This window comes from Pagrus major, chromosome 22, assembly GCF_040436345.1.
Source record: "Pagrus major chromosome 22, Pma_NU_1.0".
NCBI lineage: Eukaryota > Metazoa > Chordata > Actinopteri > Spariformes > Sparidae > Pagrus > Pagrus major.
The window spans coordinates 29,152,338-29,176,271 of record NC_133236.1 but is presented as its reverse complement, the minus strand read 5'-3'; the positions used below and the strand labels follow the sequence as shown (position 1 = coordinate 29,176,271).

The 23,934-nt window shown below is 46.0% G+C and overlaps 1 protein-coding gene across 1 annotated transcript; it reads left to right on the top strand.

Moving 5' to 3' along the window:
• The first annotated feature begins 13 nt into the window (after positions 1–13).
• Positions 14–23,162, top strand: emilin1a (elastin microfibril interfacer 1a). The gene is made up of 12 exons (XM_073492733.1): positions 14–333; positions 13,159–13,275; positions 15,131–15,336; positions 15,636–15,735; positions 16,148–16,256; positions 16,337–16,510; positions 17,044–18,321; positions 19,842–20,256; positions 20,593–20,718; positions 20,863–20,880; positions 20,980–21,114; positions 21,701–23,162. Exons 1-12 carry the CDS (start codon positions 224–226, stop codon positions 22,018–22,020), a joined length of 3,108 nt encoding a protein of 1,035 aa, XP_073348834.1. The 5' UTR covers positions 14–223; the 3' UTR covers positions 22,021–23,162.
• Positions 23,163–23,934: the final 772 nt, after the last annotated feature.

Sequence of the window (23,934 nt, the reverse complement as noted above, 5' to 3'; positions counted from 1 at the left end):
GGAAACTTGCCTGTGCTCGCTCGGGTCTCAGCAGTCAGACTTCACCGCTCCAGTTCGCCATCTGAGATGCACTTGACTGGACCGTGGAGGTTCTGACCCAGTCGCCCGGTCATGGCTCTCCATCTTCATTCCCCGCCAGCACGTCACTGAAGATAACAACGCGTTTGTTCTTCGAGGATAAACTTCGGGACTAAATGACAGTGTGTCGCTGTTAACGTGAAGGATGGAGACGCTGTTTTACCTGCTCGCCTTCGTGTTGGCCCGGGTCGGCTGGGGTCTCGGGTACTCGGAGTCCAGTATCCAGTCGGGCCAGAGAGCAGCCAGCAGACACAGGTACGTGTTGTTCATGCGGTCACCTGTGGCTCGGTCACTGTGAGAGCCAGAGCAGAGCTGCAGGGCTGCAGTTCAAAACCTGCTTTGGAAAACTGTTGATTTAAGATGTATGGTTGGTGGTGAGGGTCTCCTACCTGCGCCTGTCATGTGGTTCTCAAAGTGAGGTTCGGGGACCCCCAGAGGCCCCTGAGAGGGCTCCTGGGGGTCCCATTAAAAACAGGGGAATACTTTCTTTTTTACTCAAATGCTGTTGATGAGTAGCATGATGAAATAATGATTGTTCTGGTCATGAGGTTATGAAATGGGGGTCCAGGGTCTAATTTGTTTCAGTTTGCGGGTCTTTAATTTGAAAAGGTTTGAAAACTTCAGCTTTGATCGGTCAGTCCTGATCGATGCAGCCGGTACCGCTGAAAATGCAGGTGTCGGTATCAGCGAGTACGTGAGTCTGTGCATCGATCTGATACCTCCTGATTTAGAAACGGACCGCTACTTCCCAGTTAGCTCCGTTAGCTCTGCTTAACGTTACACACCGGAAATCAATTCTTCTTCTGCTGCTCTGAAAGCCAACACAGGAAGCTGTGCCGTGCTGCCCCCTGGAAACTACTGTTTTCAGAAGAAGAAGAAGAAAGTTTCCGGCGTTTGACGTTAAGCAGAACTAATGGCGCTAACTTGGAAGTGGCGGGGTCCTCAACATGTCAGCTATTCGGCAATATTTGACTGTGGATAACCTGTGTGTTGCCAGTTTCAACACCAGCAACCTTATAAAGCATCTGAAGACGCATCACGCCAAAGCCCAGGGGCTGGAGTCGGTATCGGGAAGAACAAAATGGTATCAGAACATCTCTAGTTATGGGCTGAAACAATCGATCGATTAACTGATTAATGGATCGATTGAATGTTCCAGACTGAGAAATGTGAAGCTTCTCTCAGCTTTATGTGATCGTAAACAGAATGGTGACATGTATATCTTCAGACACTGGTGGTCTGAATAATTACTTCATTAATCACTTAATTACTTAGTTTCGTCCCTCATGTCTTTGCCTATAATTTCAACAACAACAACAACAAAAATCCTCCTATTTGGGTCAAACTCTGATAAAATCCCTCCAGTCATATCATCATTTTCTCAATGAACTTGAAATGTCACCTGAGTGACCCGTGCAGGAGTAAAGATGCTGTAAATTCTTGTTTCTAGTGGAAACATCTCACTGGTTGTTCGCCTCTCAGCGGTGGGGCCCTCCTTGAATGGGGGGTGATGGGTACGTGGGAAGGGTTGCGATGATTCAGGGGGCCCAGAGCCGGAGAGGGCTTACTGGGATTATAGATATTTACTGTTTCAGGGCCCCACGTGAAACGTTTTTCAGGGGGCCCCAGATTGCTAGCAGTGTTGTCGGAGAAGGAGTTCATCATTCTGGCCTAACAGCATCTTCCAGCGGAGGAAAGACAAATGGGCTCTGTGGGGGAGTGACAAGTCGCAGGATACTGAACTGAACCTGGACGAAGAACGATAATGTAAAGTAACGATGTGTAATCTAGATTTAGGATTGCCAAACTGCCATCCTGCCCTCTTTTATGGGACAGTGAGGAAATCATTTAGATCTTAGCGACCGGTGATTAACAGTCGCTCGTGAATCAGCGATGGCCCTCGCTTGTAAAGCTGTCGCTGCTGTCACTGAGCCAACACATGTATGTTTTCATTGTGCTGTTGCAGCCCCATAGTGTGTTATTAGCATGTAATTGAGCTTCTGCCTGAGGCCCCCCCCCCCCCCCACCTCTGTGGACAGATCTACGTGTGTGTGTGTGTGTGTGTGTGTGTGTTGTGTGTGTGCTTTTCGATTAATGAATGAGGATGTTTTGGCAAACTGACCGAGTCATAACGTGTGTGTGAATAAACGCAGTCACAACAGAACGACTGAGGGAATGAATGATGGAGGCTCTCACATGTGGTGTGGGTGTGTGTGTGTGTGTGTGTGTGTGTGCCTGCATGTGTTTGTACTTAGCGCGTGTGCATGTGTGTGTGTTTATGCGAGGCAGGCCAGGCTTCTGGGAGATTTGAGCTCCTGCAATATGAGCTTTTATCAGGTTTCTGTCCACATCAGAGTCCAGCGTGCTGCTGCTGCTGCTGCTGCTGCTGCTGCTGCGGCTGCTGCTGCTGCTGCTGCTGCTGCTGCTGCTGCTGCGGCTGCTGCTGCTGCTGCTGCTGCTGCTGCTGCTGCGGCTGCTGCTGCTGCTGCTGCTGCGGCTGCTGCGGCTGCTGCTGCAGAGGCTGCTGCTGCTGCTGCTGCTGCTGCTGCTCCTGGTGCTGCTGCTGCGGCTGCTGCTGCTGCTGCGGCTGCTGCTGCTGCTGCGGCTGCTGCGGCTGCTGCTGCTGCTGCTGCTGCTGCTGCGGCTGCTGCTGCTGCGGCTGCTGTTGCTGCTGCTGCTGCTGAGGCTGCTGCGGCTGCCGCTGAGGCTGCTGCGGCGGCTGCTGCTGCCTGAGTCATGAGACGCCTCAGTATGATGAAGCTGAACTGAACTGTGAGTGGAAGTCAAGACAAGGACAGGTAGAGAGTAGAAGAGAGGGGAACAGATTAGATAAGTGAGAAGAGGACAAGAAGAACAAAGATGTGGAAAACTGGCAAGACGGTCAAAGAAAAAAGAAGCTCTGGAGTGAAGAGAGAGAACCCAAGCAGGCGTGACGGTTGAGGATGAAAGAGCAAGAAAAAGACGAGGAGGAGCAACTCGACTAGAGAACAGACAGGAGACCTGGATCCTTTAATGCAATCCCCCTGCTGAAACCAGTAGGCTATGAAGGAGTCAGCATGGCTGCCCTGTGACACACACACACACACACATACAAACCACAGACACACACACACACACACACACAAAGTGACGCATCGGGGAGAAGAATGCGTTGGCCCGTGGCAATGTGGTTTGCCCCTCTGACATCTGTTTGAACTCAGCTGATCTGTTTTGACAGATGTGTGAAGTATTCCTTAAGTGGTAAAGGCTGCTGAATGAACTGAAGACGTCCAGCAGGGGTCTTAGCGAGGGCTCAGGAGGACCCCGAGCTGTCCGACACATCTCCTGCCAAAATGTCAAGAGCTGCACGTCAGCTCCAGACATCGACGGAGGAGGAAGGAAGAAGCGGCGTGTCTGGACTGTTGATCCGCTCAGGCTCATGTACAGTTCTGAAAGACAAGGCGTTGGATCACCACTGGAGGAGAGCAGGGAGGTGATAACTGACCCGCTCTCTCATTAATCTGACTTAAACTTCCCTCTTCTGTTCTCTTTACATTAGCGAGTGGATGCAGAGGCCATGAAGATAAGCACACACTTTACTCTTATTCAGTCACTGGTAGGGATGAACCAGTACTGATACCGGTACTGGTACCTGGTACCTCTGGCACCGCTACCTAATGGTACCTTACTGTGCTCTCTCTGTAATAACAAAACGTTAATATCAGGTGTAAAGACTCCAAATACAACAGACAGTTCACTCAGTCTCACTTATTTCTGTAAGTAGCTGATTTTACAGCCGTCTGTTGAGTGGACTGAAAAACAGCAGAGCTAAAGAGAAAAAAGATTCATTCTGAAAAACATATGATCTGAGCCCTTTAACGCACTAATGCATGCACACTATATGAACATTCGTGTAGTCTTGATGTGGGTGAGGGACTCGTACCATGAATAAATGCTGCAGCATGTATATAACAGTGTCCTTCCAACATTAAGGAAACAGTTTGGGGAAGGCCGTTTCCTGTTTCAGAGTGACAATGCAACCGTGAACAAAGCCGAGCAGATAAGAAAAACTTTTCCCAGTTTGGTGCGGAAGAAGTTGACTGAACCGCACTGAGCTGTGACCTCACCCTCACCCTCACCCTCGCCCTCGCCCTCACCCTCGCCCTCGCCCTCACCCTCGCCCTCACCCAGCACCTTTGGCCGACTGTATCGCCCAAAAGTCTAGTGCCAGACTAGTCTTGATGTACACTGTGCATCACTTTCCTGCATTAAACATTTCAGATTAATATTGGGCACTAAACTACACTAAAACCTCCCCAGATCGTAGAAAATCTTCTAAGCTTCGGGAAAAACAACATCAGGTGGCTGTAAAGTCACTAAAAACATCTTTTTCCATTAGAGACGACACGAGCCATGTGAAACCAAAGATGGGCCGGGACTCTTTACTCGCTCACCAAGTACAACGAAGCTACACGACTTCTCTTTGACTCTTTTTACTGACTGTGACAGATATGTCTCTCTCTGCCTACATCCAGTGTAACCTCTTCTGTGCTTTGTAGTAAGGAGGATTGCAGCAATTCATATGCTCTAACGGTGATGGAGTGTCTGAGGAGTTACCCTTGTAGGATTAGACAATCTTGGCACAGAGAAAAGAATAATTGTCTGTAATGAAGCTTCTGTTAATAACTGCCCCCGGAGCAAGCTGATTGGCCCCAGTGGCTCCAGTGCAGCAGAAGCAGACTGCAGCCTCACAGTCTGCTGTTGTGGTAACACAGAGTTCAAGCTTCATTGCATGCAGAAGCCTAATGGGGTCAGTTACCATGCAAACTTTGTCCATCACAAGGAAACAGTCACATCTAAGCATTAGCTCAAGACACAGAGGACGGATCAAGTCTTATGCTGCCAGTTTTTTTGGCTATGCTAACATGCTAAACTAAGATGTTGAACATGATAAACATCACCAAGTTATGATTGTGCAAGGAACTACAAGTTGCATTTTATTGTACGACCCTGTGTTGTTAGCAGTGCTCTTTTTCTTGTTTTTTAGATTTCTGCAAGACGCATGGTGAAAAAAGCTTTGCCAGCATCATATCTCTCACAGTTTACTGTAAGAGGATGCAGAAGCCTCGTCACTACAGTTGTGATAGCGTACCAAAATGCACCAGTACGCGCATGTTGCCAGACGAGTGAACTGTAAGAGGATTGTCCTCATCTTGACCAGAACCTTGGCACACATCCAGACTCGCTTCATCTGTGGGATTTCTGCTTTCAGCTAATTAGGGCACTAAACAAATCTCATTATATATGGTAATGAAAATGTTGGAAAAGGAAACCTTTCAAGTCACAGCCATTGTCACCTAATTGCCCTAGTTCCCAGCATGCATTTCATTTGAGCAAGCTTTTCTTCACCTTGTTTAGATCAACTTAAAGAACACTGTCAGAGATGTGGATCTGTTCCCACACATGAACATTAAATCCCCCCTGACATGAAGAATAACTGGAACAACGTGACAATCCATTTAACTGCTGAACTCACTGGTGCGTGCTTCAGAGCAGCTTATGAAGCCTCACCTGTACTATTTTTGGGTGACTGCAATTGTAAGGCTTTAAGGAGACTTATGTTTCAAGTGCGATGCCTCCATAAATGGTTAAAATTCAAGCGAGCCACAAAAAACCCCCGCAGACCTGCGAACGCTGACGTATCGGTGCAATAATGCTAAAGCAAATGGCAGCATCACGTTGTTCTCTGTATATCTTCGTGACCGCCAGGCTAAACAACCAGAGAGAAGTTTACACAGTCACACTGTCCCTCGATGTTGGAATGAGGCCAAAGGGAAAATGTGTGTGTGTGCGAGTAAAACTGCATTTTAAGACAGCGCAGATAGCCTGCAAGAATGTGCGTGTCTGCCTTTGTGTGTGTGTTTGTCGGTCGTCATGCGATCGCTCAGGCGTGAGTGAGTGCACTGGAGTGTGTGTGTTGTCGTCTGTGACGGCCTGTGTGCTTTTCGGTGTGTGTGTTCAGGGGTATACCTTTACAAGGACGTTGGAGGGGTGCTTGACCTTCGGGTCACAATTCAAACAGTGAGACACGCCCCCCCGTCCATCCACTCATTCAGGCCGCTGTCGAGCCGTCCCTCCAAACCAAATGAAAGATCCCTCAACAAAAGGCGCCGCCAAGTGATTTCTTTGTCTCAGTATTAAACCTCAGCTCTCCTTCTTCCTCCCACTTACTCTCCACGTCACTTTTGTCACAGACTATTCTGCTTTTACCCACAATTCTTCTTTTGTAGGCCTCACGCAGAGACGCTGCTGAATGAAATGAAACCTGGTATGTGTGGGTTGAGATGTCAAGACCGCAACTTCCTGAAGTGTCTGTCTGCTGTTTTTATAAGGAGGTGAAATTTATTGGGGAGTGAAGCGATGCTGAGGCAGGTGCAGGAGCTCCATTCACACCGAGTTATGGCTCAATAAATAAAAATAAGAGGTGTACAATGTTTCACCGCTCGCTGTCTGGCACAGAAGTAATGAAAACGCTGTTTGCGTGTCAGCGAAGCACGAAGTGTATTTGTGTTAATTAACAGGCATGTAAGTGTGTTTAGGCTTGTGTGCTGTGCTTGTTTGTGTTTATGTCTGAGTATGTGTGAAATCAAACAGCTCCTGATAGGCTAATCCTACTTTGTGTGTGTAACTTGAGTCAGTCAATGTATTCATGTCAACAATGAGGTGACACGACTATAAAAATGAGAAAGTGGTTCCTTGTCACCACATTCTGCCGTTTCCCTTCGTGATAAAGACTTTTATAGCGAGTTTCAGCTCATTGTTTCGGTTTTACGGCCGCAACTTTCCTGTTCTGTTGTTTTACAAAGAGCAGACGGACGACGTCAGCATCGAGCTGTTCAACCTGCAGCTGATGTTTCCCTCAGGACGTCCTTCACACAGCTCCAGATGAAGGATCATGGTGCTCTGTATCTGCTACGTGAATTAATTATGTAAATATGAATTATATCATACACACTCAGCTGCTAGTTTATTAGCTACACCTAGCTAAGCACAGTCAAATATCACAATTTTACTTTAAATCATTCAAAAATGATCAACAGAACGTGAAGACGAATCAGTTTTGACGTTATGTCAACAACGTCGGCTGCAGAGACATCTAAGTTAGCATAGCATAAGTGAGCTAAGCAGCTAGCTCTGGCGTTAAATGGCTCCTGAGCTAATGATGCAAACACTAACATTCCCTTCATCGCCCAAAGCTCCCAGTCTGGGAATGTTTGCATTAGCTATAAGACTGTTAGCTACACGGCTAACTGAGCAAATGAGCTAATAGCAGCTACAGTTAGCAGCAGTTAGCCCTTCTCTGCCCCCCGTTTGTTTGGAGAATTAATTCAACAGCAGGCCAGTTCTTACATATTGCACCTTTAATCGCTGCAGCAATCAAATCACACCTGGGGACATGGAGGATTGGTTCTGACTGACCCGTCTGGCAAATCCACATCTGGTTGAAGTCTTTCAACTCTAAACTGAAGCATGGTGTATGAAGGGTATTTGGTTTTACAGGAGAGAAGGACTAACTTGTTGATTTGTCGGTCCACGTCTCGTTAACTTGTCCTCTTCTGTTAGAGAGCAAAGCACAGCCGCTTTCAAATCCAGCCCAGGTCTGTGACAACGGGTCCAGCTCAGGGTCCTCGAGGTCCGAACGCTCGAACAACATGAAAGTTTACATTTAAAGAAACCATTGTACATTGTAGTTTTACATTTCATTCTTCATCTGATAAACATTCTACAAATACATGCTGATGTGATGATATGTGCAGGAACTGGACTGTTTGTGTGCTGTAGCTTCCTGTGCTGCTGATATGAAGGAAACACGCACACAGATCTCCACTCATGAGGCTGTAAACTGTAATCCTCATGTTTAATCTGCGTCAGTTTATAAAGGTAAACACTTTTATGTTGCAGTGCTGTTAGACTCATGCTCTTATTACTCTAGTGTGTGCATGTGTGAGTGTCCTCCTGGCTGTGTTGACTCTTGTGAGTGCAGGTTTGTAATTTATATTGTGCACGTGTTGAAAAGATGCCAGGTGGAGTTAGTGGACTTTCATCTGAGCGATTTTCTGCGCAGACATTTGGATTAATGGGACTTTATTGGATTAATGTTTGGAATGTTTAACTTCACACCGCTCAGAGGAGGGAAGGCCGAAGGGTTCGGAGCTGAGCAGTCGTTGACGGTGTCACCCTTGCAAGCGCACTGTTTTCAGTTCAAAACTAACACTTAGTCATCCTCCTGCAAATATAAAGCCTCCTCTTGTGTGTTTCCTCGGAGTGAGACGCCCACGATGGAAAGATGGAAAACGAAGCAGCAGGGAGGACGCGTACAGTAAATGTGGGTGTGTGGAGGCGGTGGAGACGGCGGGAGTTGTGTGTTTGCATAGTAAGTGCGTGTATCCGTCGACATCTGTGTCTGCTCAGTAGTGAAAAAAGAGTGATGGTTAGGTTTATTTATATGAGACGGTGTCTGTTCTCCATCAGTGAAGATCGGGTGTGAACGTTGCCAGCTTTATGCTTTATCTGCTGCGTCTGTGACCCTGAGTCGGTAAGTCAGGATAATAGATCGGCGGCGCTGGCCCACTGAATCATAGTGACAAAGAAATAACACAGTGGCACTACGGGAGCACGATGCAGAGCTGCTGTGATCCATCACCGCTGTTGTATTTTACATGCTCTGGGTCGGTCCAACTCCTGATGGAGATGTTGGATTCCCGTTTCTCAAAAACTTTTCAGTCCAACATACACAGCACAGTGTGACAAGCCGCAGAACAAGATAACCCCACGCAGCATAACGCAATAAAGGCTCAGCGCGATGAACCGCAAGAGTCTGGAAACACATGAGGGGAGAGCCAGCTGTGTGTGGAGGCTCTGGTGTCGGCTGGTTTCAGATGTCTGGTGGCAGAGTTTCACTCGGAGTCACCGGAGCTCTGATAGAAACATTAAATACGCTGTAACGAACCACAGAATAGCAAAGAAACACGTATCATACGTCGATGCAAAGCCAGACGGAGGCCGTGGGATCGCTGCAGATCTTTGGAGAGGCAGTAACAGAAGTGTTTGGATGCAGTGATTCGGTGCTGAATCCCCCCGAAATTAGTTTTCAATTCAAATCACCTCGGAGCAACATGATATACTGTGAAAATACAAAGAGAGCGAAAACTTCTGCACAAGCTCTTTGATAGAAAGTAAATCTTCTTCTTGTCTGTCGAGCTCAAAGAGAAGTTAACGCTGAAAAACTGTCTAAAGAGAAGCTCCTGCATCTCAGTGAGATGTTTCCTGGTCGTTGTGTCTTGTTTTACGTGTAATGAGAGTTTTCCACTTCAAATCAGACAAATATACTTTAAGACTATAAGAGTTTTTTAACAGTGTAACCATCATAAGACATGAAGTAAAGAGACTAACTGCATTTCTCTTCACTTTAATCAGTTGTTTTAGAACAAGACAAAGTTGACTTTTAAACTGACTTGTTGAAGCTTCAGTTCAGTCAGTTAAATGCATCGTTAATGCTTTAATATCTTATTAATAACAACACTTTCACTGATGTTATGTTGAAGACTGAACGTACCTGTCACAGACTAAAGACAGAGAGTTCAACTGAAACCAGCAGGTAGCCCGACTGGAGGTGGGATGTCACTGTCGGGTAGATTTGGTTCATCAGAGAAAAATAAAGAATGGTCAGTGGTTTTTGTTGGACAAACTTTGTGTTATTTTCAAATTGTCTTCAAACATATTTGGCATTTCTTGTCGCTTTATGGCCGACATATTTACGCTGATATCAGCCATAAGATAACATCGACCCGTCGGCTGATTTATCAGTCCAGTTGTCGGACCTAGTCGTGCAGATAGTTTGGGTTGGTTGGTTACTGTTGTTAGTTTTGCCTCTGAGATTTCTGCCTCCTCGCCAGCACAGTGGAGTATTGAAGATGACATTGATTTCCACAAACAAAGTCCTCATTACTCTCATATAATCCACCAATAATTCCTAATGCAAGTTAATTTAAATCCGTTCACCTCCATCGTTCTGACGTTGTGGCAGAAATTGCTCGGATGTAAGCAAATTCCTTCAAACCTCAACTCTCTGTCTGGCTGAATACCACGAGAAGTACGGGTCAGAGAGGCCTTTAGTGTATCTCATGATTCTTGAGAAAAGCCTTTACAGTTAAACCCGACAGTTAATTAGTCCCGTTCACTTTCCCACGTATGGTAGTGACAGGAACAGGAGGTCAGGAGGGGCAGGGGAGGATCCAACATGATAAACTCTTTGTGTCAGTCAGACGAGCTCTGGAATGAAGGAGGAGGATGGCCGTCCTCGAGGAGCAGAGGAGAGGTGTCCTCACGCAGAGACAACAACAAGTACGAGAAGATGAGACGGAGATAATGAACAGAGACGTACAGACAGCGGCGGTGAGAAAGTGATCCACACAGACAGGGAGAGCCTGAAATGGAAAATAAAATGCTTTCCACAGCAGGAGACACGTGGAGAGGACTGACATCCACCAAGACAGACAGACAGAGACAGACTGACAGATATGAGGACAGACAGAAAGAGGAAAAGCTGCCGATTGACTTTCCAGCATGAAGGAACTCCTTGTGCGCTCCAACTTTTATCTGTAAACCCTTCATAGTTCGGCTCAGATGCATCCGAGAGCGACACTAATTGGCCATAATGACCACCAGGGGAAATAGCAGTGGATGGGGATTCTGGGTAATATGAAAATGATGATAGAAAGTGACTGAAGGACCGTCTGTGTCTAAAAATCTCTCTGCAGTCGTTATCGAGGGAGATATCTGAGGGTCAGGACGGGTCAGAGGGACGAGGACACACTGAGTAGTGTGTCGACAGAGGGAGTGTGTGGGAGTGTGTGTGTCTCTTGTAATCCTGTCTCTGCGAGCTCGAGTCGTAAGACATGTTTACGAGGAGATTTTTGTCATGACGGATCATTTTGGACGGTCTGTGAGTAAAGATTGAGAACAGGATTAAGTGGAAACCTTTAATCTTTTATATTAAAAATGTTTGTAGTCGTGACTTCACGGCTACTTCAGGAGCAGCGTGCAGCTGTTTTCAGTACAAAAAGAGCCTGTACACACTGCAATGCTCCGTCAGTGCCAATGGGGACAGACAACTAGCTGGTGAACATAGTGGAAACATCCAGCAGCTGTGAGTGAGATTCGTCCCCACAGAGTCGGTAGGAAGCAAAAAAAGTAGTTTACCAGGAGAGAATATTCCACTTAGACCTGCCAAGCAGCCAGAAACACGACTCCTTATAACTGTAATGTTGCTCTGTGTCTGCTGGACGAGAAAAACAAGAAGAAGCTGTTATATAATTCATAAAATCCATGAATCCAATGAATATTAGCCGAGCAGCCTTGCCGAGCCACGTGTTTGGTTTTGTAGCTGCACGTATGTGAGGTGCTCTCATCCATCCTCCGTCACATCAACGTGAAATTGTTGAAGAGGCTTTTTAACGGGGGAAAGTAAAAATATTTGAGGAGTGAAGATGGGACATCGTCGAGCTAAAGGCCCGCGTGTTTTTTCCGCTGCATCAGCTGATGGATCATCTGGTTCATCCACTGATTCGCCGTATTCAAACGGCTTCAGCCTTCCTGCCCTCGCTGCTTCCTCTGCAAGCTGTTGTGCAACCCACCTCCACCCCGGCTCCTCCTGTTCATGCTGCGTCTGACTAGTCAGTGTGATCGATGCCTGCTCTGTTCTGTACCCTCAGAGCCAGATATATATTACTGCAATGGAAATAAAGTTTCTGTTGGTCCTGACTGAAATAAAAACATCAGATTCTCACATGTCGGCTACTGTACCTGCAACATGAGCCACTGCTGAGGGCAGCAAGGGCTTTTTGACGTGTTGGTAATATTATTGAAATTACACAGTTGTGTTAACATCGATATCTTTGAGGGGAACAAATCATATTTTTCCCGGGATGGGGGGTTATGTCCCCCCCGTCCCCCCTTGGGATTTACGCCTATGATCTCAGAGCTTCTTCTGAAGTACTGGTGGGTGGAGGCTTTTCTTCTAAGCTAGCTTTTGCTTCCAGTCTGCGTGCTAAGCTAGGCTAAACAAGTCATCCTGTCTCCACTTAGTCTTACTGTTGCAGTGGTCGCTGTTGTTGCCATCCCTCCACTTTCCAGGGAAAACACAGTGAGGGACTTTCAAAAGACTCTAACTGTGATCTCATATTAGCTTTAGTGACTGCGGACTTTGTCCTTCACTGGGCTTTTAGATGGGAAACCTTCACTTGAAAACACATGAATCCAAGCTTGAAAACACTGACTTGAAATTGATATTAATCTTTTGGTCTCACTCTCGAAAGAAAAGCAACTCAGCTTATTTCCCAAAAGTATTGAAAACGTATAAGTTGAAGTATCCTTCACCCCAGTGGTCGATTCCAAAAACACTCTTCTATCTCATTTCCTGTTAAATATCTCAACTCAAAGTGCGTGTGTGTGTGTGTGTGAGTGTGTGTCTTTGTGTGGGTCGGTTGGTGTGGAGTCGGGGAGGCGTACAATGGCAGCCATTGTTGCAATCACACAGTTATCTTGAACTAATCTGACATTTGTACCAGCAGACAATTTCTCTTGAATGTCGTACAGGAACAATAATCAGTCAGAGGTTTGAGATATTTATCTTGAACCTCGCAGTCGAGCCAAAAAAGTTATTATTTTTCCAAAATCTTTCCTCGAAACAAAGAGCAGCAGCAGCAGAGTGAACACTGAGTGTGTAACCGGGCTGCAGCAGAGTGAACACTGAGTGTGTAACCGGGCTGCAGCAGAGTGAACACTGAGTGTGTAACCGGGCTGCAGCAGAGTGAACACTGAGTGTGTAACCGGGCTGCAGCAGAGTGAACACTGAGTGTGTAACCGGGCTGCAGCAGAGTGAACACTGAGTGTGTAACCGGGCTGCAGCAGAGTGAACACTGAGTGTGTAACCGGGCTGCTCTATTTGTGTCAGCGCCTGACTCTAACTTACAGTAAACCTCCAGTCATCACTCGGTTATTCATTTGTCATTTCCCCTGCTTGTGTGTGCAACTTCACAGGAACTGGTGTGCGTACGTGGTGACACGCACTGTGAGCTGTGTGATGGAGGACGGGGTGGAGACGTACATCAAACCAGACTATCAGCGCTGTACGTGGGGACAGTGTCCAAGAGTTGCGTGAGTATCTGTTACTCTCTCACATCTCCAGCTTCCTGTTCCACAGACGTTTGTATCATCTGTCTGTCCAGATGTTCCCACCTGTTTCCCGTCTGTGGACTCTGAATCACTCAGCTCTTTCTCATTTTCAGTTTTCTCGCAGGAAAGTCTAGTCGAGGAAAGGAGGTGTCCGGTTGTGTCTGGGCTCATGTGTGGCCAGAACATCACTGCAGACATAATTACAGCTCAGTATTTGGCTGATTAATCCCAAAAACGACGTACATGTCTGCTGCAGAGCCTGTGGCAGACCTGGGGATATCTAATACTACAGATATTGGATGATATTTACTAAAGATGTGATTTATCAAATGATATTTTCCTAATGTGGATGTCGAGACAACATTAATCCAGCGCTCCTGATGTTCTCCCTACTTTGATGTTTTCACCGTGTTGTTCGACCCGGGCCCGGCTGCTTGATCCCCCTGCCTGCCAGGGGCCTTGGCCCTAAACCTGGGCTATGCTAAGAATGAAGCCAGGCACCACAGTCTGGTCTCCTGCCCTGTAAAAACAATCTCGTCTTCTTACTCAGTCTTTTTTATGACTCTCCTCCTTTCTTACTCCCTCTCTAACTCCTCCTCCCCGCCATCTCTCCAAGCCCTGTTTTTGTTTTTCCTCTGAGAGTACGTCAAATCCCTTTTTCTCACGCTCTCAGAGCAGAGAGCTGGAAGACGAAATCTTTTCTATGGCACAGAAAAGCCTCCGCGATACCTACGGTAATGTTTGTGGGTTGGCATTCAGGACGGCAGCGTGCAGAACCTTCTCAGTCAGAGCTTGTTAATGTGCCTGCGACGCTGCCATGAAACTCTCAGACTTCCGGGCCAATTCTGGTCCGTTTATTGCATCGGTACTGTAACGAGACGCTCTTCAGCTGCAGAGCTAAAAGACACATTAATGATACGACTACAGAAGAGCCATCCAAATAAAACATTCATGTTTTTTTCCAGAAGGATGGTCCTCGAGCCAGAGAGTAAGATTTAGTACTGGCTGAATGCCGCTGATTTCTTTTGGAAAATGGGACAAAAATAACATTTTAAGTTTACAAAGCACTCTTAATCCCATCCATCATCGGCAGATAATTTGCAGCTATTTCCAGACATTAATGACTCAGTGCACGTTAATATCAACAGTGTACTGCCGTGGTATTCAGGACAGGAGTCCCTGCTGGGTCCTTGACTTGGTTATCAGGATCACACTACAAATTTTAAATGTCAGCGTTGTGATATGTCACAAGTCATATTTGTTTATATCCCAAGTTAGTCTGCTGACATTTTGTCCCAGGGCTGCACAAAATCCTACTGGGATTATTTTATCAGATATTTTCCCTGAAAACATGTTTTCTTACATCTGTCGAACAAATAATCATAGTCCAGGACTACAGTTCGTCATTATGATGCTGTCACACACTTTACCTTTATCAAAAAAATGATTTGGATATTGCTTTTGGCTCGGTTTCTATAATACTTGTGCAGCTCTACTTTGAGCTAAATGTATTTGTAATATCAGCATGCTAATATTCTCAAAATGGTGTTTAGCTAGCATGTTCACCATGTTCACAACCTTAGTTTAGATGCTAGCATGCTAACATTTGTTAAGTAGCACTAATTCATCTTCTGCGGCGCTGCCTTGCCTGCAGGAAGTGATCAATACTGATAAAAAACCTGTATAGACCCGCTTATTTTGGCGGAAAAGTGGCATAACAGCGACTACTGTTGGAGTACACAGCTGTTTAACACTTATTCTAGTAAATAAAATATCACTTATAGCAGCTTTAAGTCCAGATGTCATTTTATATCTGACATTTCTGTGTCATCCTCAGCTACCGGACCTACAGGAGGCCGAGGTATAAGGTAGCTTACAAGATGGTGACAGAAATGGAGTGGAAGTGTTGCCATGGCTACTCTGGAGAAGACTGCCACGATGGGCCGAAGGTAACCACGGATACTCAGGTGAACGGAGGGCGACCCCGCGTCACACAGACGGGACACAACACAGGTGGAGGGCAGAGAGGAGAGGGCAGAGATGGTGAGAAGATACCAACACTCCCCTGTACTTTATAGGATAGAGGATACAATAGGATCGCTCACTGCACGGCTAACTAAGCTAACAAGCTAATGGCAGCTACAGTTAGCAGCCATTAATGTGAGAATTAATGGCTGCTAACACTGCTTCTTAATGTGAGGATGTTTCTGTTTATTGACAGAAAACCTCCACACCTGTACATTTAAAGCTTCTGCACATTGTCGAGTTTTTGTTCTGCAGTAAATATGAAATCTTAAATTCAAACTTTCATATCGTCTGTTAATCTTTTTCTTTGTCTCCAGGCGACACTGAGAAGATCAGACAGCTGGAGGAAACCATCCGCGGTCTGACCAAAGACCTCCACAGCGTGCAGACCACCATCCACGGCATAAACCAGAGGCTGTACGTGAAAGTTGTCTTCAACACGTCCTCTACGTGGTGCATCTTAACCGAGTGCATTCACCTACACACCAAAAATCCTGTTTACATTCAGGAAACTTAATGTGCTGGCTTCACTGTATATGTATATTACACTGTATATCACTTCATGTTTATTGTAGCAAGTGGTTTGTTTATTAGCATGTATACAGAGGTCTGTGTGGGGTAGGAACATATAAATAGCTCAAACGCAACATTAACATCATGGGATGCTGTGTAAATACACTGAAGGTGTCGTTTGGCACAATCAGATGAATTTAGACTAAATCTTTGTATCCTCCCTTCCTTTCCTGCACATATATATTTTCAGATTAAGAGCCTTTTTAATGGTAAATGTGCCAAAACTCTAAGAAATCTTTCCTTATCTTCCGTGCAGGCCTGGTCTGAACGGAGCCATCGTCCCTGCTGACTCAGCTCAGCCACACATGAAGGAAACCATCAACAGCATCCAGACAAAGCTGGACCATCTGTACAACAGGACGCAGGTACACAGCGTCTGTTTCTCTGTACCCGTCTTTATGTAGAGTGTAGAGCATTTACTTAATGTGGACATTTGTTTTCTCAGGTCCATGACCAAACCCTGCTCACCATCAACAACCACCTGGTGAACGGAGGGAGCAACGAGCTGGACGGAGCGGCCAGAGGAGGAGGAACCGGAGGAAACCAGCTGAACAGTCTGAAGGAGGAGATACTGACGGAGCTGGAGAGAAGGGTGACTCTGTCCTGCTCTGCCTGCCAGGTGAACATAGAAAAATCACATCACCAAGCCACAAACGTTACTCTAATGTTGTTACAGCGCTGTTTGAATGTCACCCTGTATCATTCTAGCTGCAGTTTGTGTAAAACGTTCATGTTTTATTTGTTCTGTGTGAGCTTCTGTAAGTGATTCCTGCTGCTGAAAGCAGTAATAAAATTATTTACCACACGCAGGCGATAATTCAAGAAGACGGCGATCTCAAAGAAACCAACAAAAAATAAAACAGCACTGCAAAAAGTTAAAGAAAGGTAGAAATTGAGGTTTTAATTATGTTCAGGCACAATCATGGGCTCCAGGGCACAGACACATAAAAGACCCCTTTCTGCTGCCGACCACAACCCCCCCAGCCTCTGCTGCTCTGAGTCTTATATTAATTATGTTTCTGTTGTTGGTTAAACACTCGCTTTACCTTCAGTACTCACACAGTAAACATCAGCTGAAACATTTGCACAAGAACTTCATAAAACAGTCGACATACAAGCTAACTTCTTGTAATCCCTGTTTTTTTTTTGTAGGCTGGTGTGGAGGACCTGCGGCGCCAGCAGCAAGAGGACAGAGAGCGGATCCAAGCCCTGGAGAAGCTGCTCAGCTCCATGGATCAGCACCTGAGGCAGAGCCTGGACATCTCCCGCAGCGAGACTCAACGCTCCCAGGCCTGCTGCAACACCGTCACTGAGCTGGAGAGGAGATTGTCTGATGTAGAAGTCCGCGTCACCTCCACAGCTAACAAGTGCGACACCATTAAAGGGCGGCTGGACAAGGAGCTGGCCGGGACAGGTGGAGGGAAGGGGAGGGTGACGGAGGACCGGTTGAACGGCAGACTGAGAGAGATGGAGAAGAGGGTGAATAACACCGTGAGAAAGGTGGAGCAGAGGTGTACGAACACCGGGAACAACGTGAAGGACAACGTCCAGAGAGACGTCACTCAGCTGCGTAACAATGTGCTCAGTCGGCTGGATGATCACAGCTTCAAGATCGGCAAGATAGAGCTGGACGTGGCTGTTCTCGGAGATACAGTCACGGACCACAGCCGGCGTTTAAGTCAGGTGGAGAACATCACGACCTTCCTGGACCGAAGACTGACATCTCTCACACAAATGTGCAACGAGACCTGCGGGCCAAACGGAAAAGGCCGCAAGACCGACGACACTGTGAAAACCTTGGAGTGGAGAGTTGTAGCCAACCAGGAGGAGATCCAGAAGTTTGACACCAGGTTAAAGGATTTGTCCGTGTCAGGGGACACTCTGTTCGACAAAGTGTTCAACCTAGTAGACGATGTCAAAAAGATAAAAGAAGTGACCGGGGAGAACGGAGAGCGTTTCAACCGGATCGTCACGGAGGTTGAAACGCTGGGCCGTGACCTGGAGGACTGTTCTGTTTGCAGCAGCGTGGAGGAGGACCTACGCTCTCTCACCAACTCCACCCTGAGCGGCCTCGGCAGGTGCCAGACCGAACTGACGGATCTGCGGAGAAAGGTGGACTCAGGAGAATCTGTCTGCTCTCAGGTGTGCTCCAACCTTCAGGAGGAGGTCGGCCGACTCAGAGAGGAGGTGGAGGAGTGTACTGGGCAGTGTAAAGTCAACATCAATGACCTGAAGAAACGCCTGAACGATCACAGTGTCCATAACGGAAGATTAGGAGGGGATGTGAAGTCCATCCAAGGAGAGCTGGCTGGGGTCGTGGTCACGTTTAACTCCATCAACAACACTCTGAAGGGCCTGGGAAGGACTGTACAGACGCACGGGAACAGGCTGACGGACCTGACCAACACCAAGGACAACATCCTCTCTGAGGTAAGGTAACGTGGTGATGATGAAGATGATACGACTGGCACTCATGTTGCTATTGCTATGACTGTGTGTGTGTTATATTTGGCCTGTGTTACTCTTGAAGCTGAGGCGATGTCTGATCATGACGAGAGTAATGTTTCCTTTCTCAGACTGTTCGAATAGATTTTAAAGGATCATAGTCAAGATTATAATACTACTTTTTTCATTCATTTTTCATAGTTAGCATAGTGTGCTGTCCTTCAATGGAGCAGGTAACAACTCAGCACAACTAATTCAACTCTAATAACAATCTCCACTGGGGTTGGGCGATGTCTGCGATGCAAAATTGGCATATGACGATGTCTACAGAGAAACATCGTGGTGGACGATGACATCGTTGTTAGCGCGTCCCCTCAGTGTTGTCGTAAGGCAGCAGATGCGTATTAGCTCACCACTGTAGCCGCCGCTGTTTCCCACCGCTGCTCTGACATGAATCTCCAACTGTCTCACCCTGCAGAGGAAACTATCTCCCGTTAACACCGACATACATCCCTGTGCCAGGTTTAAAAGCGTCCTCGTCTCCGCACCACATGTCCCTAACTTAGCTTTGTTCAGCCTCGTATTCATAAAACAACGTTGGTTGATTAGCCGAGGAAGCTCAGCTGAGGAAACTGTATTAAAAACGGCACGACTGAGAGAAACAGCGGAAAAAGAAACACTGCTGCCACAACTGAGCTGGTTTAATAATAAAATAATAAACGGGACATGGAGACGTAATGTTGGACTCTCCCCACATATCACAAACAACAACAACTCTGAGAGGACACGCCGCTTCATTGTGCTCTCTGGTGAGGAGCCTTTTGAATCACGATGTTACGATATCATCGGCCCAACCCTAATCTCCACCAACTCTACACACTGAACTGAGTTTTCGGGTCTTAGCCGGTACTAAATCCATGTAATAGAGAAGTGAATCTTTGGACTATAGATGAAAAGTCAGGCGATCACCAAAATCAGTAGGACTCATCCTCTGGGGAGACTGAATATCTGTACAAAAGTTCATGTCAATCCATCCAATAGTTGTTGATATATTTCAATGTGGACTAAAGTCACTAGTGTGGCTCCGGCCTTGACCCACAGAATTCAGCAGAACAGCTCCAGCTACTGTTGTTGTAATGATGATGGTAATTGAGCTGATGATCTACGTGTTGTTTTATTAAACTGTATACACTGAAAAATAACTTTTCTTTATGGACTGTGAAAAGCAGAAGTTAATCAAACATGCCTCGTGCTTATCTTGGCATCAGTGTTTTCACATAATATTATTATAGTTAGAAAAATATTTGAGCATATTACAAACATATGAAGTCTTCTTGACAGACGTGGCTCAGATAATATGCTTACATATTTTTGTGTGTATAAGATACCAAAGGAAAATAAATTTGAGCAAAGATGGAAAAAAACGTATATTTATACTCGAACTTTGTCAAAAGAAACTCAACCAAAAAACACACACATTAACAAGAATCTACGTTCTCTACAAGGTGGAAGACCTGCAGAAGGAGCTGACGGACCACGTCGACGCCTCGAAGGTTCGATTCGGCGGTCTGAGCAAAGAGATCCAGATCATAAGGAGCAACTTTGCGACGGAGGTCGGTGAGTGCCGGCGGTCGAGTGACGGCCTGGACCGAAGACTCTCCAAGCTGGAGGGACTGTGCGGACGCTTCGACTCTGTTTCAGACAGCCTGGAGAGGATCAAGGAGGGCCTGAACCGACATGTGTCCGGGCTGTGGGGCTGCGTTAATGAACTCAACGTCACGGTGACGTCTCAAGGAGATGTTATCCACGACATCCAGACCGTCCAGCTGGAGAACGTCCACTCCGACATACACAGTCTGAACTCCTCGGTCGTAGACTTGGTCAAAGAGTTCCACAGCTTCATCGAGCAGGACTTCACGGGTGAGTCGCTGGGGAACGGGTGCACGGGATTTGACTTTTGGACAAGAGATAGCTCTCTTGAAAAGGAGGCGAGGTCAGGGTGAGGGGAAAAATAGACCACAGAAAGAATCCAGGCTGTCATCCTGAGAAGCGTTCACTTAAAGAGCCTGTTAAAGTCTGCGATCTGTCTGAAAGAGGAGGTTTTGTAAACACGAGGGTAAAAGGCACTTCCACGTTAAATGTCTAAGCTTTCTTGGCTTCATGGGAATGTTTTTAGAGTTCTTTTAAGCTGTTACTGGTACAGAGGACTAACAGGAGGGTGTTTCCCAGCTGTCATTAAATATCCTCCTCCTTCAGGTCCGCCTGGTCTAACAGGCCCCCGCGGAGAGCGAGGCGAGCGTGGATCTGCGGGTCCTGTAGGACCCCCGGGCAGGGTGGGACTTCCAGGCAGAGAGGGCAAGCAGGGACCAACTGGACCTCCAGGTAAAGACATCAGACTTTGTCTTGTTATTTGATCACTTCTTTACATCGACTGTCAATAAATTGTGATAAGAGTAGAAAAACAAACGACATGAAAGACACGGTTTGATGATTAACTCCCTTTTTATCTTTCATCTTCCTTCTCAGGTCTCAGAGGTGAACAGGGTATGTGTTGTTCTTACTAAACTCCAGATCAAAGCGCTCAGGACACTTTGATCCTGATCTCAGACTAACTCCTGCTCTCCGTCTCTCCTCCACGATCAGGTCTCGCCGGCTCCGATGCCCACGTGCCGCGCCTTTCTTTCTCGGCCGCGCTGACTCGCCCGATGAGAAGCGCAGGAACCATCGTGTTCAACGAGGTCTTTGTCAATGAAAACAATATCTATAATCCCCGAACAGGTGAGTGCCAGATCCACGTGAGTTTGAAAAAGGGCCTGCAATAAAAATCTTTAGTTAAAAGGGTCAGTTTGCCCAAACTAAAACAGACACTAGATAAGGTGTTATCTAGCCATGCAGCTCGTGTTTTGAGTTATCCCTCTCTGAATTTTTGTTTGATTTTCTGATTTTTCTGATTTTGTTTTGTTTCAACCTAACCAATCAGTGACATGTGACGTCGGCCTGCAAACAGTATGTTCAGTTGACCCAGATCTTCTGCATAATCAGATAACAGTTAAGGATATGTTGATTTAAGAGTTGACATGTCTGTAAGTAGACGTGTACACTTAGCTAGGTCACGAGCTAACAGTGTAGCACGAGTCTCAAGTGTTAGTTACGCCTCTGATTGACATATTTATTATGAACTAGGCAACTTCAATAATGTGAGCACCACTTGAGATAAGTAAAAACATAAGTAAACATATTTTTTAGGATGTCTTGACCCTTTAAAGTAGTGTATCAAGCAGATGTTTCCATTGTGGAATAAGAAAGTCTGACACAGCAAGTATACAACATTAAGTCTTCCTTGTCACCTGCTTCCATCCTCCAGGTTATTTCACAGCTCCAGTGAGTGGGAAGTACTTCTTCAGCGGCATCCTCACGGGCCATAAGAACATAAAGATCGAGGCCGTGCTGTCCAAGTCCAACACAGGCGTGGCCCGGGTGGATTCAGCTGGGTATCAGCCTGAAGGCCTGGAGAAGCCCATGGCGGAGGCCAAACACATCCCTGGAGCTCTGGCTGTCTTTAACATCATTTTGTCGATGGAGAAGGGGGACACGGTCTGCATCGACCTCGTCACCGGCAAACTGGCCTACTCCTCCGAACCCTTGACCATCTTCAGCGGGATGCTGCTGTATGAAACCATCTGATCGAATGTGCAGCAGTCTGGTCGTACTCGAGTCTCTCTGGGTGAAACTTTCAGCGTGAGAGCGTCTAATCTGTCTGCTGGACTGTAAGAGACAGAGCCACAGGCTGCACAGTCAAAGAGACTGAAGTAACTGGACTGGATCCGTTCAGCGAGGAGAAAAGTACTTCATATTTTACTCTACGTCCGAAAGAAGGAAGAAATCCTTTTTTTTTTAACCACAATTATTTTTTTTGTGTGTTTCACAGCTTTAAAGAAAACTATTCAAGCAAAGAGCCATTGTGTTTTTATTCTATGATGCAGGGTTATCGTATAAGTCCATATTTCATACCGTGCGTTAAACTTGAATTCTTTTATTGATTAAACCAAGCAGAGCCTTCAGGCCTCACTTGAGTTAATGAAAGGACGAAAGAATTTGAAGGATTTGAGGTTTTTTGTTTTGTGTGAATGTGCGTGTGTGTGTGTGTCTGTGTGTGTGTCTGTGTGTGTGTAATCCACCCATAGCAAATCAAATGTCCGAGTTTATAATGTCGCTCATTCCCTTCATGCTCTCAGTTTCAATTTGACCACAAAAGCAAATTCCCAGAAACAAAACCCCCCGAACGATTGTTTTGGAGGAAAAAAAGCAGAGTGATGTAGGCGGAGAGGACGCAGTCCAAAACCACCGCTCTTTAGAAGGAAGTGCTCAAATGAAGTCACTGACAGTTCAGTGGAGAAGCCACAGGATTTCATATAAATCATACACCAGCAAAAACAATACGACCATTTTAGGACATCAGCTATGCCCAGAAACACAGAGAGGGAGGTGGAGGACGACCTACGGGAAGAATGAGGATTTCTTTTCTTTTTTTCTCAGTCCTAATAAGGAGCATCTAAACTTAGTGAAGGATGAAGTATTTAAAGTTAAGACGCTGTTACTATCTTTACTTTTACGTGAAGCTAACAATAACAAATATTAAAGCTCGACCAGCCTTATCTCTACGCTGCAAAGCCCACCTCTGTCATGGACACACACACTTCCTGCCTTTTGAAATGTAATTAAAATGTCCCCCCAGAAGAAAATATGTTGCATGATATCAAGCTTGTAGATATTCTTGAATGGATTAAATAAAAGGAACATTGCACATTTTCTGCAGAGACATTACAGCAGATCGGGCCACGTGTTGCTTCGTATTTACATTATGGTAAATGTTTCCTCAGTGTTCAGTGTGGGAATGTAATGTTATATGTTTCTATGCGTTATATAACCTTAAAAGAATGTAAATATTCCTCAGCAGTTGTGCTCTTTACTTTTTTAATGAGTTACCACTTCACATTGCCAGGTACTGTATATTTCTTGTATGTTGTTGCCACATGTGCCTGAAATACAGATACCCAGTTTTACACAGCCGATGTCAACAATCTCACTTTTATCTGGATTGTGTTCTTTTATTAAATGAGCGAGTATGTGCCAGTTTTTTTTTGTTTTGTTACACACTGTTTAGGCTGCTTCGGGACTTCACTTATTTAATCTGGCACTTTTTTGGCTTTCACAAATACACACAGCTGGACTGACTTTTGTTTCTGGCTCCTTTACTTACAAACCTCTCATGTCTTCTCTCTTGACTTCGGTAGGTTAATTTTAGCCGAACACTTCAAGGAGCTGCAGTGGTTGAAAAGCCGCCTCATGTGTTGCACTTCAGCGACACCTTGTGTTCAGTGTCGTTACCCTCGTGGCTGTGATGTCACTGCTGGAGGAGGGAGTATCGCTTGTCTTCCATTCTTTGCACATTCATTACTAATCAATGGGAATTATACGTCTCTTTATAAGCGTCTCTGCACTCAGTAGCTGTCAGTCCACTGTCACTCACACAAACAAAAACAATGTAAGATGATCTATATGCTGGTGGTCAAGGGCAAAGAACCGGTAATACTACCT

What these genes read in the sequence shown, in the direction of transcription:
- emilin1a (XM_073492733.1), top strand. Translation starts at nt 224, where the DNA reads ATGGAGACGCTGTTTTACCTGCTCGCCTTCGTGTTGGCCCGGGTCGGC. An exon ending in CACGGCATAAACCAGAGGCT is followed by an intron (nt 15,736 to 16,147) that starts GTACGTGAAAGT and finishes TCTTCCGTGCAG; the next exon opens with GCCTGGTCTGAACGGAGCCA. An exon ending in CATCGAGCAGGACTTCACGG is followed by an intron (nt 20,257 to 20,592) that starts GTGAGTCGCTGG and finishes CTCCTCCTTCAG; the next exon opens with GTCCGCCTGGTCTAACAGGC.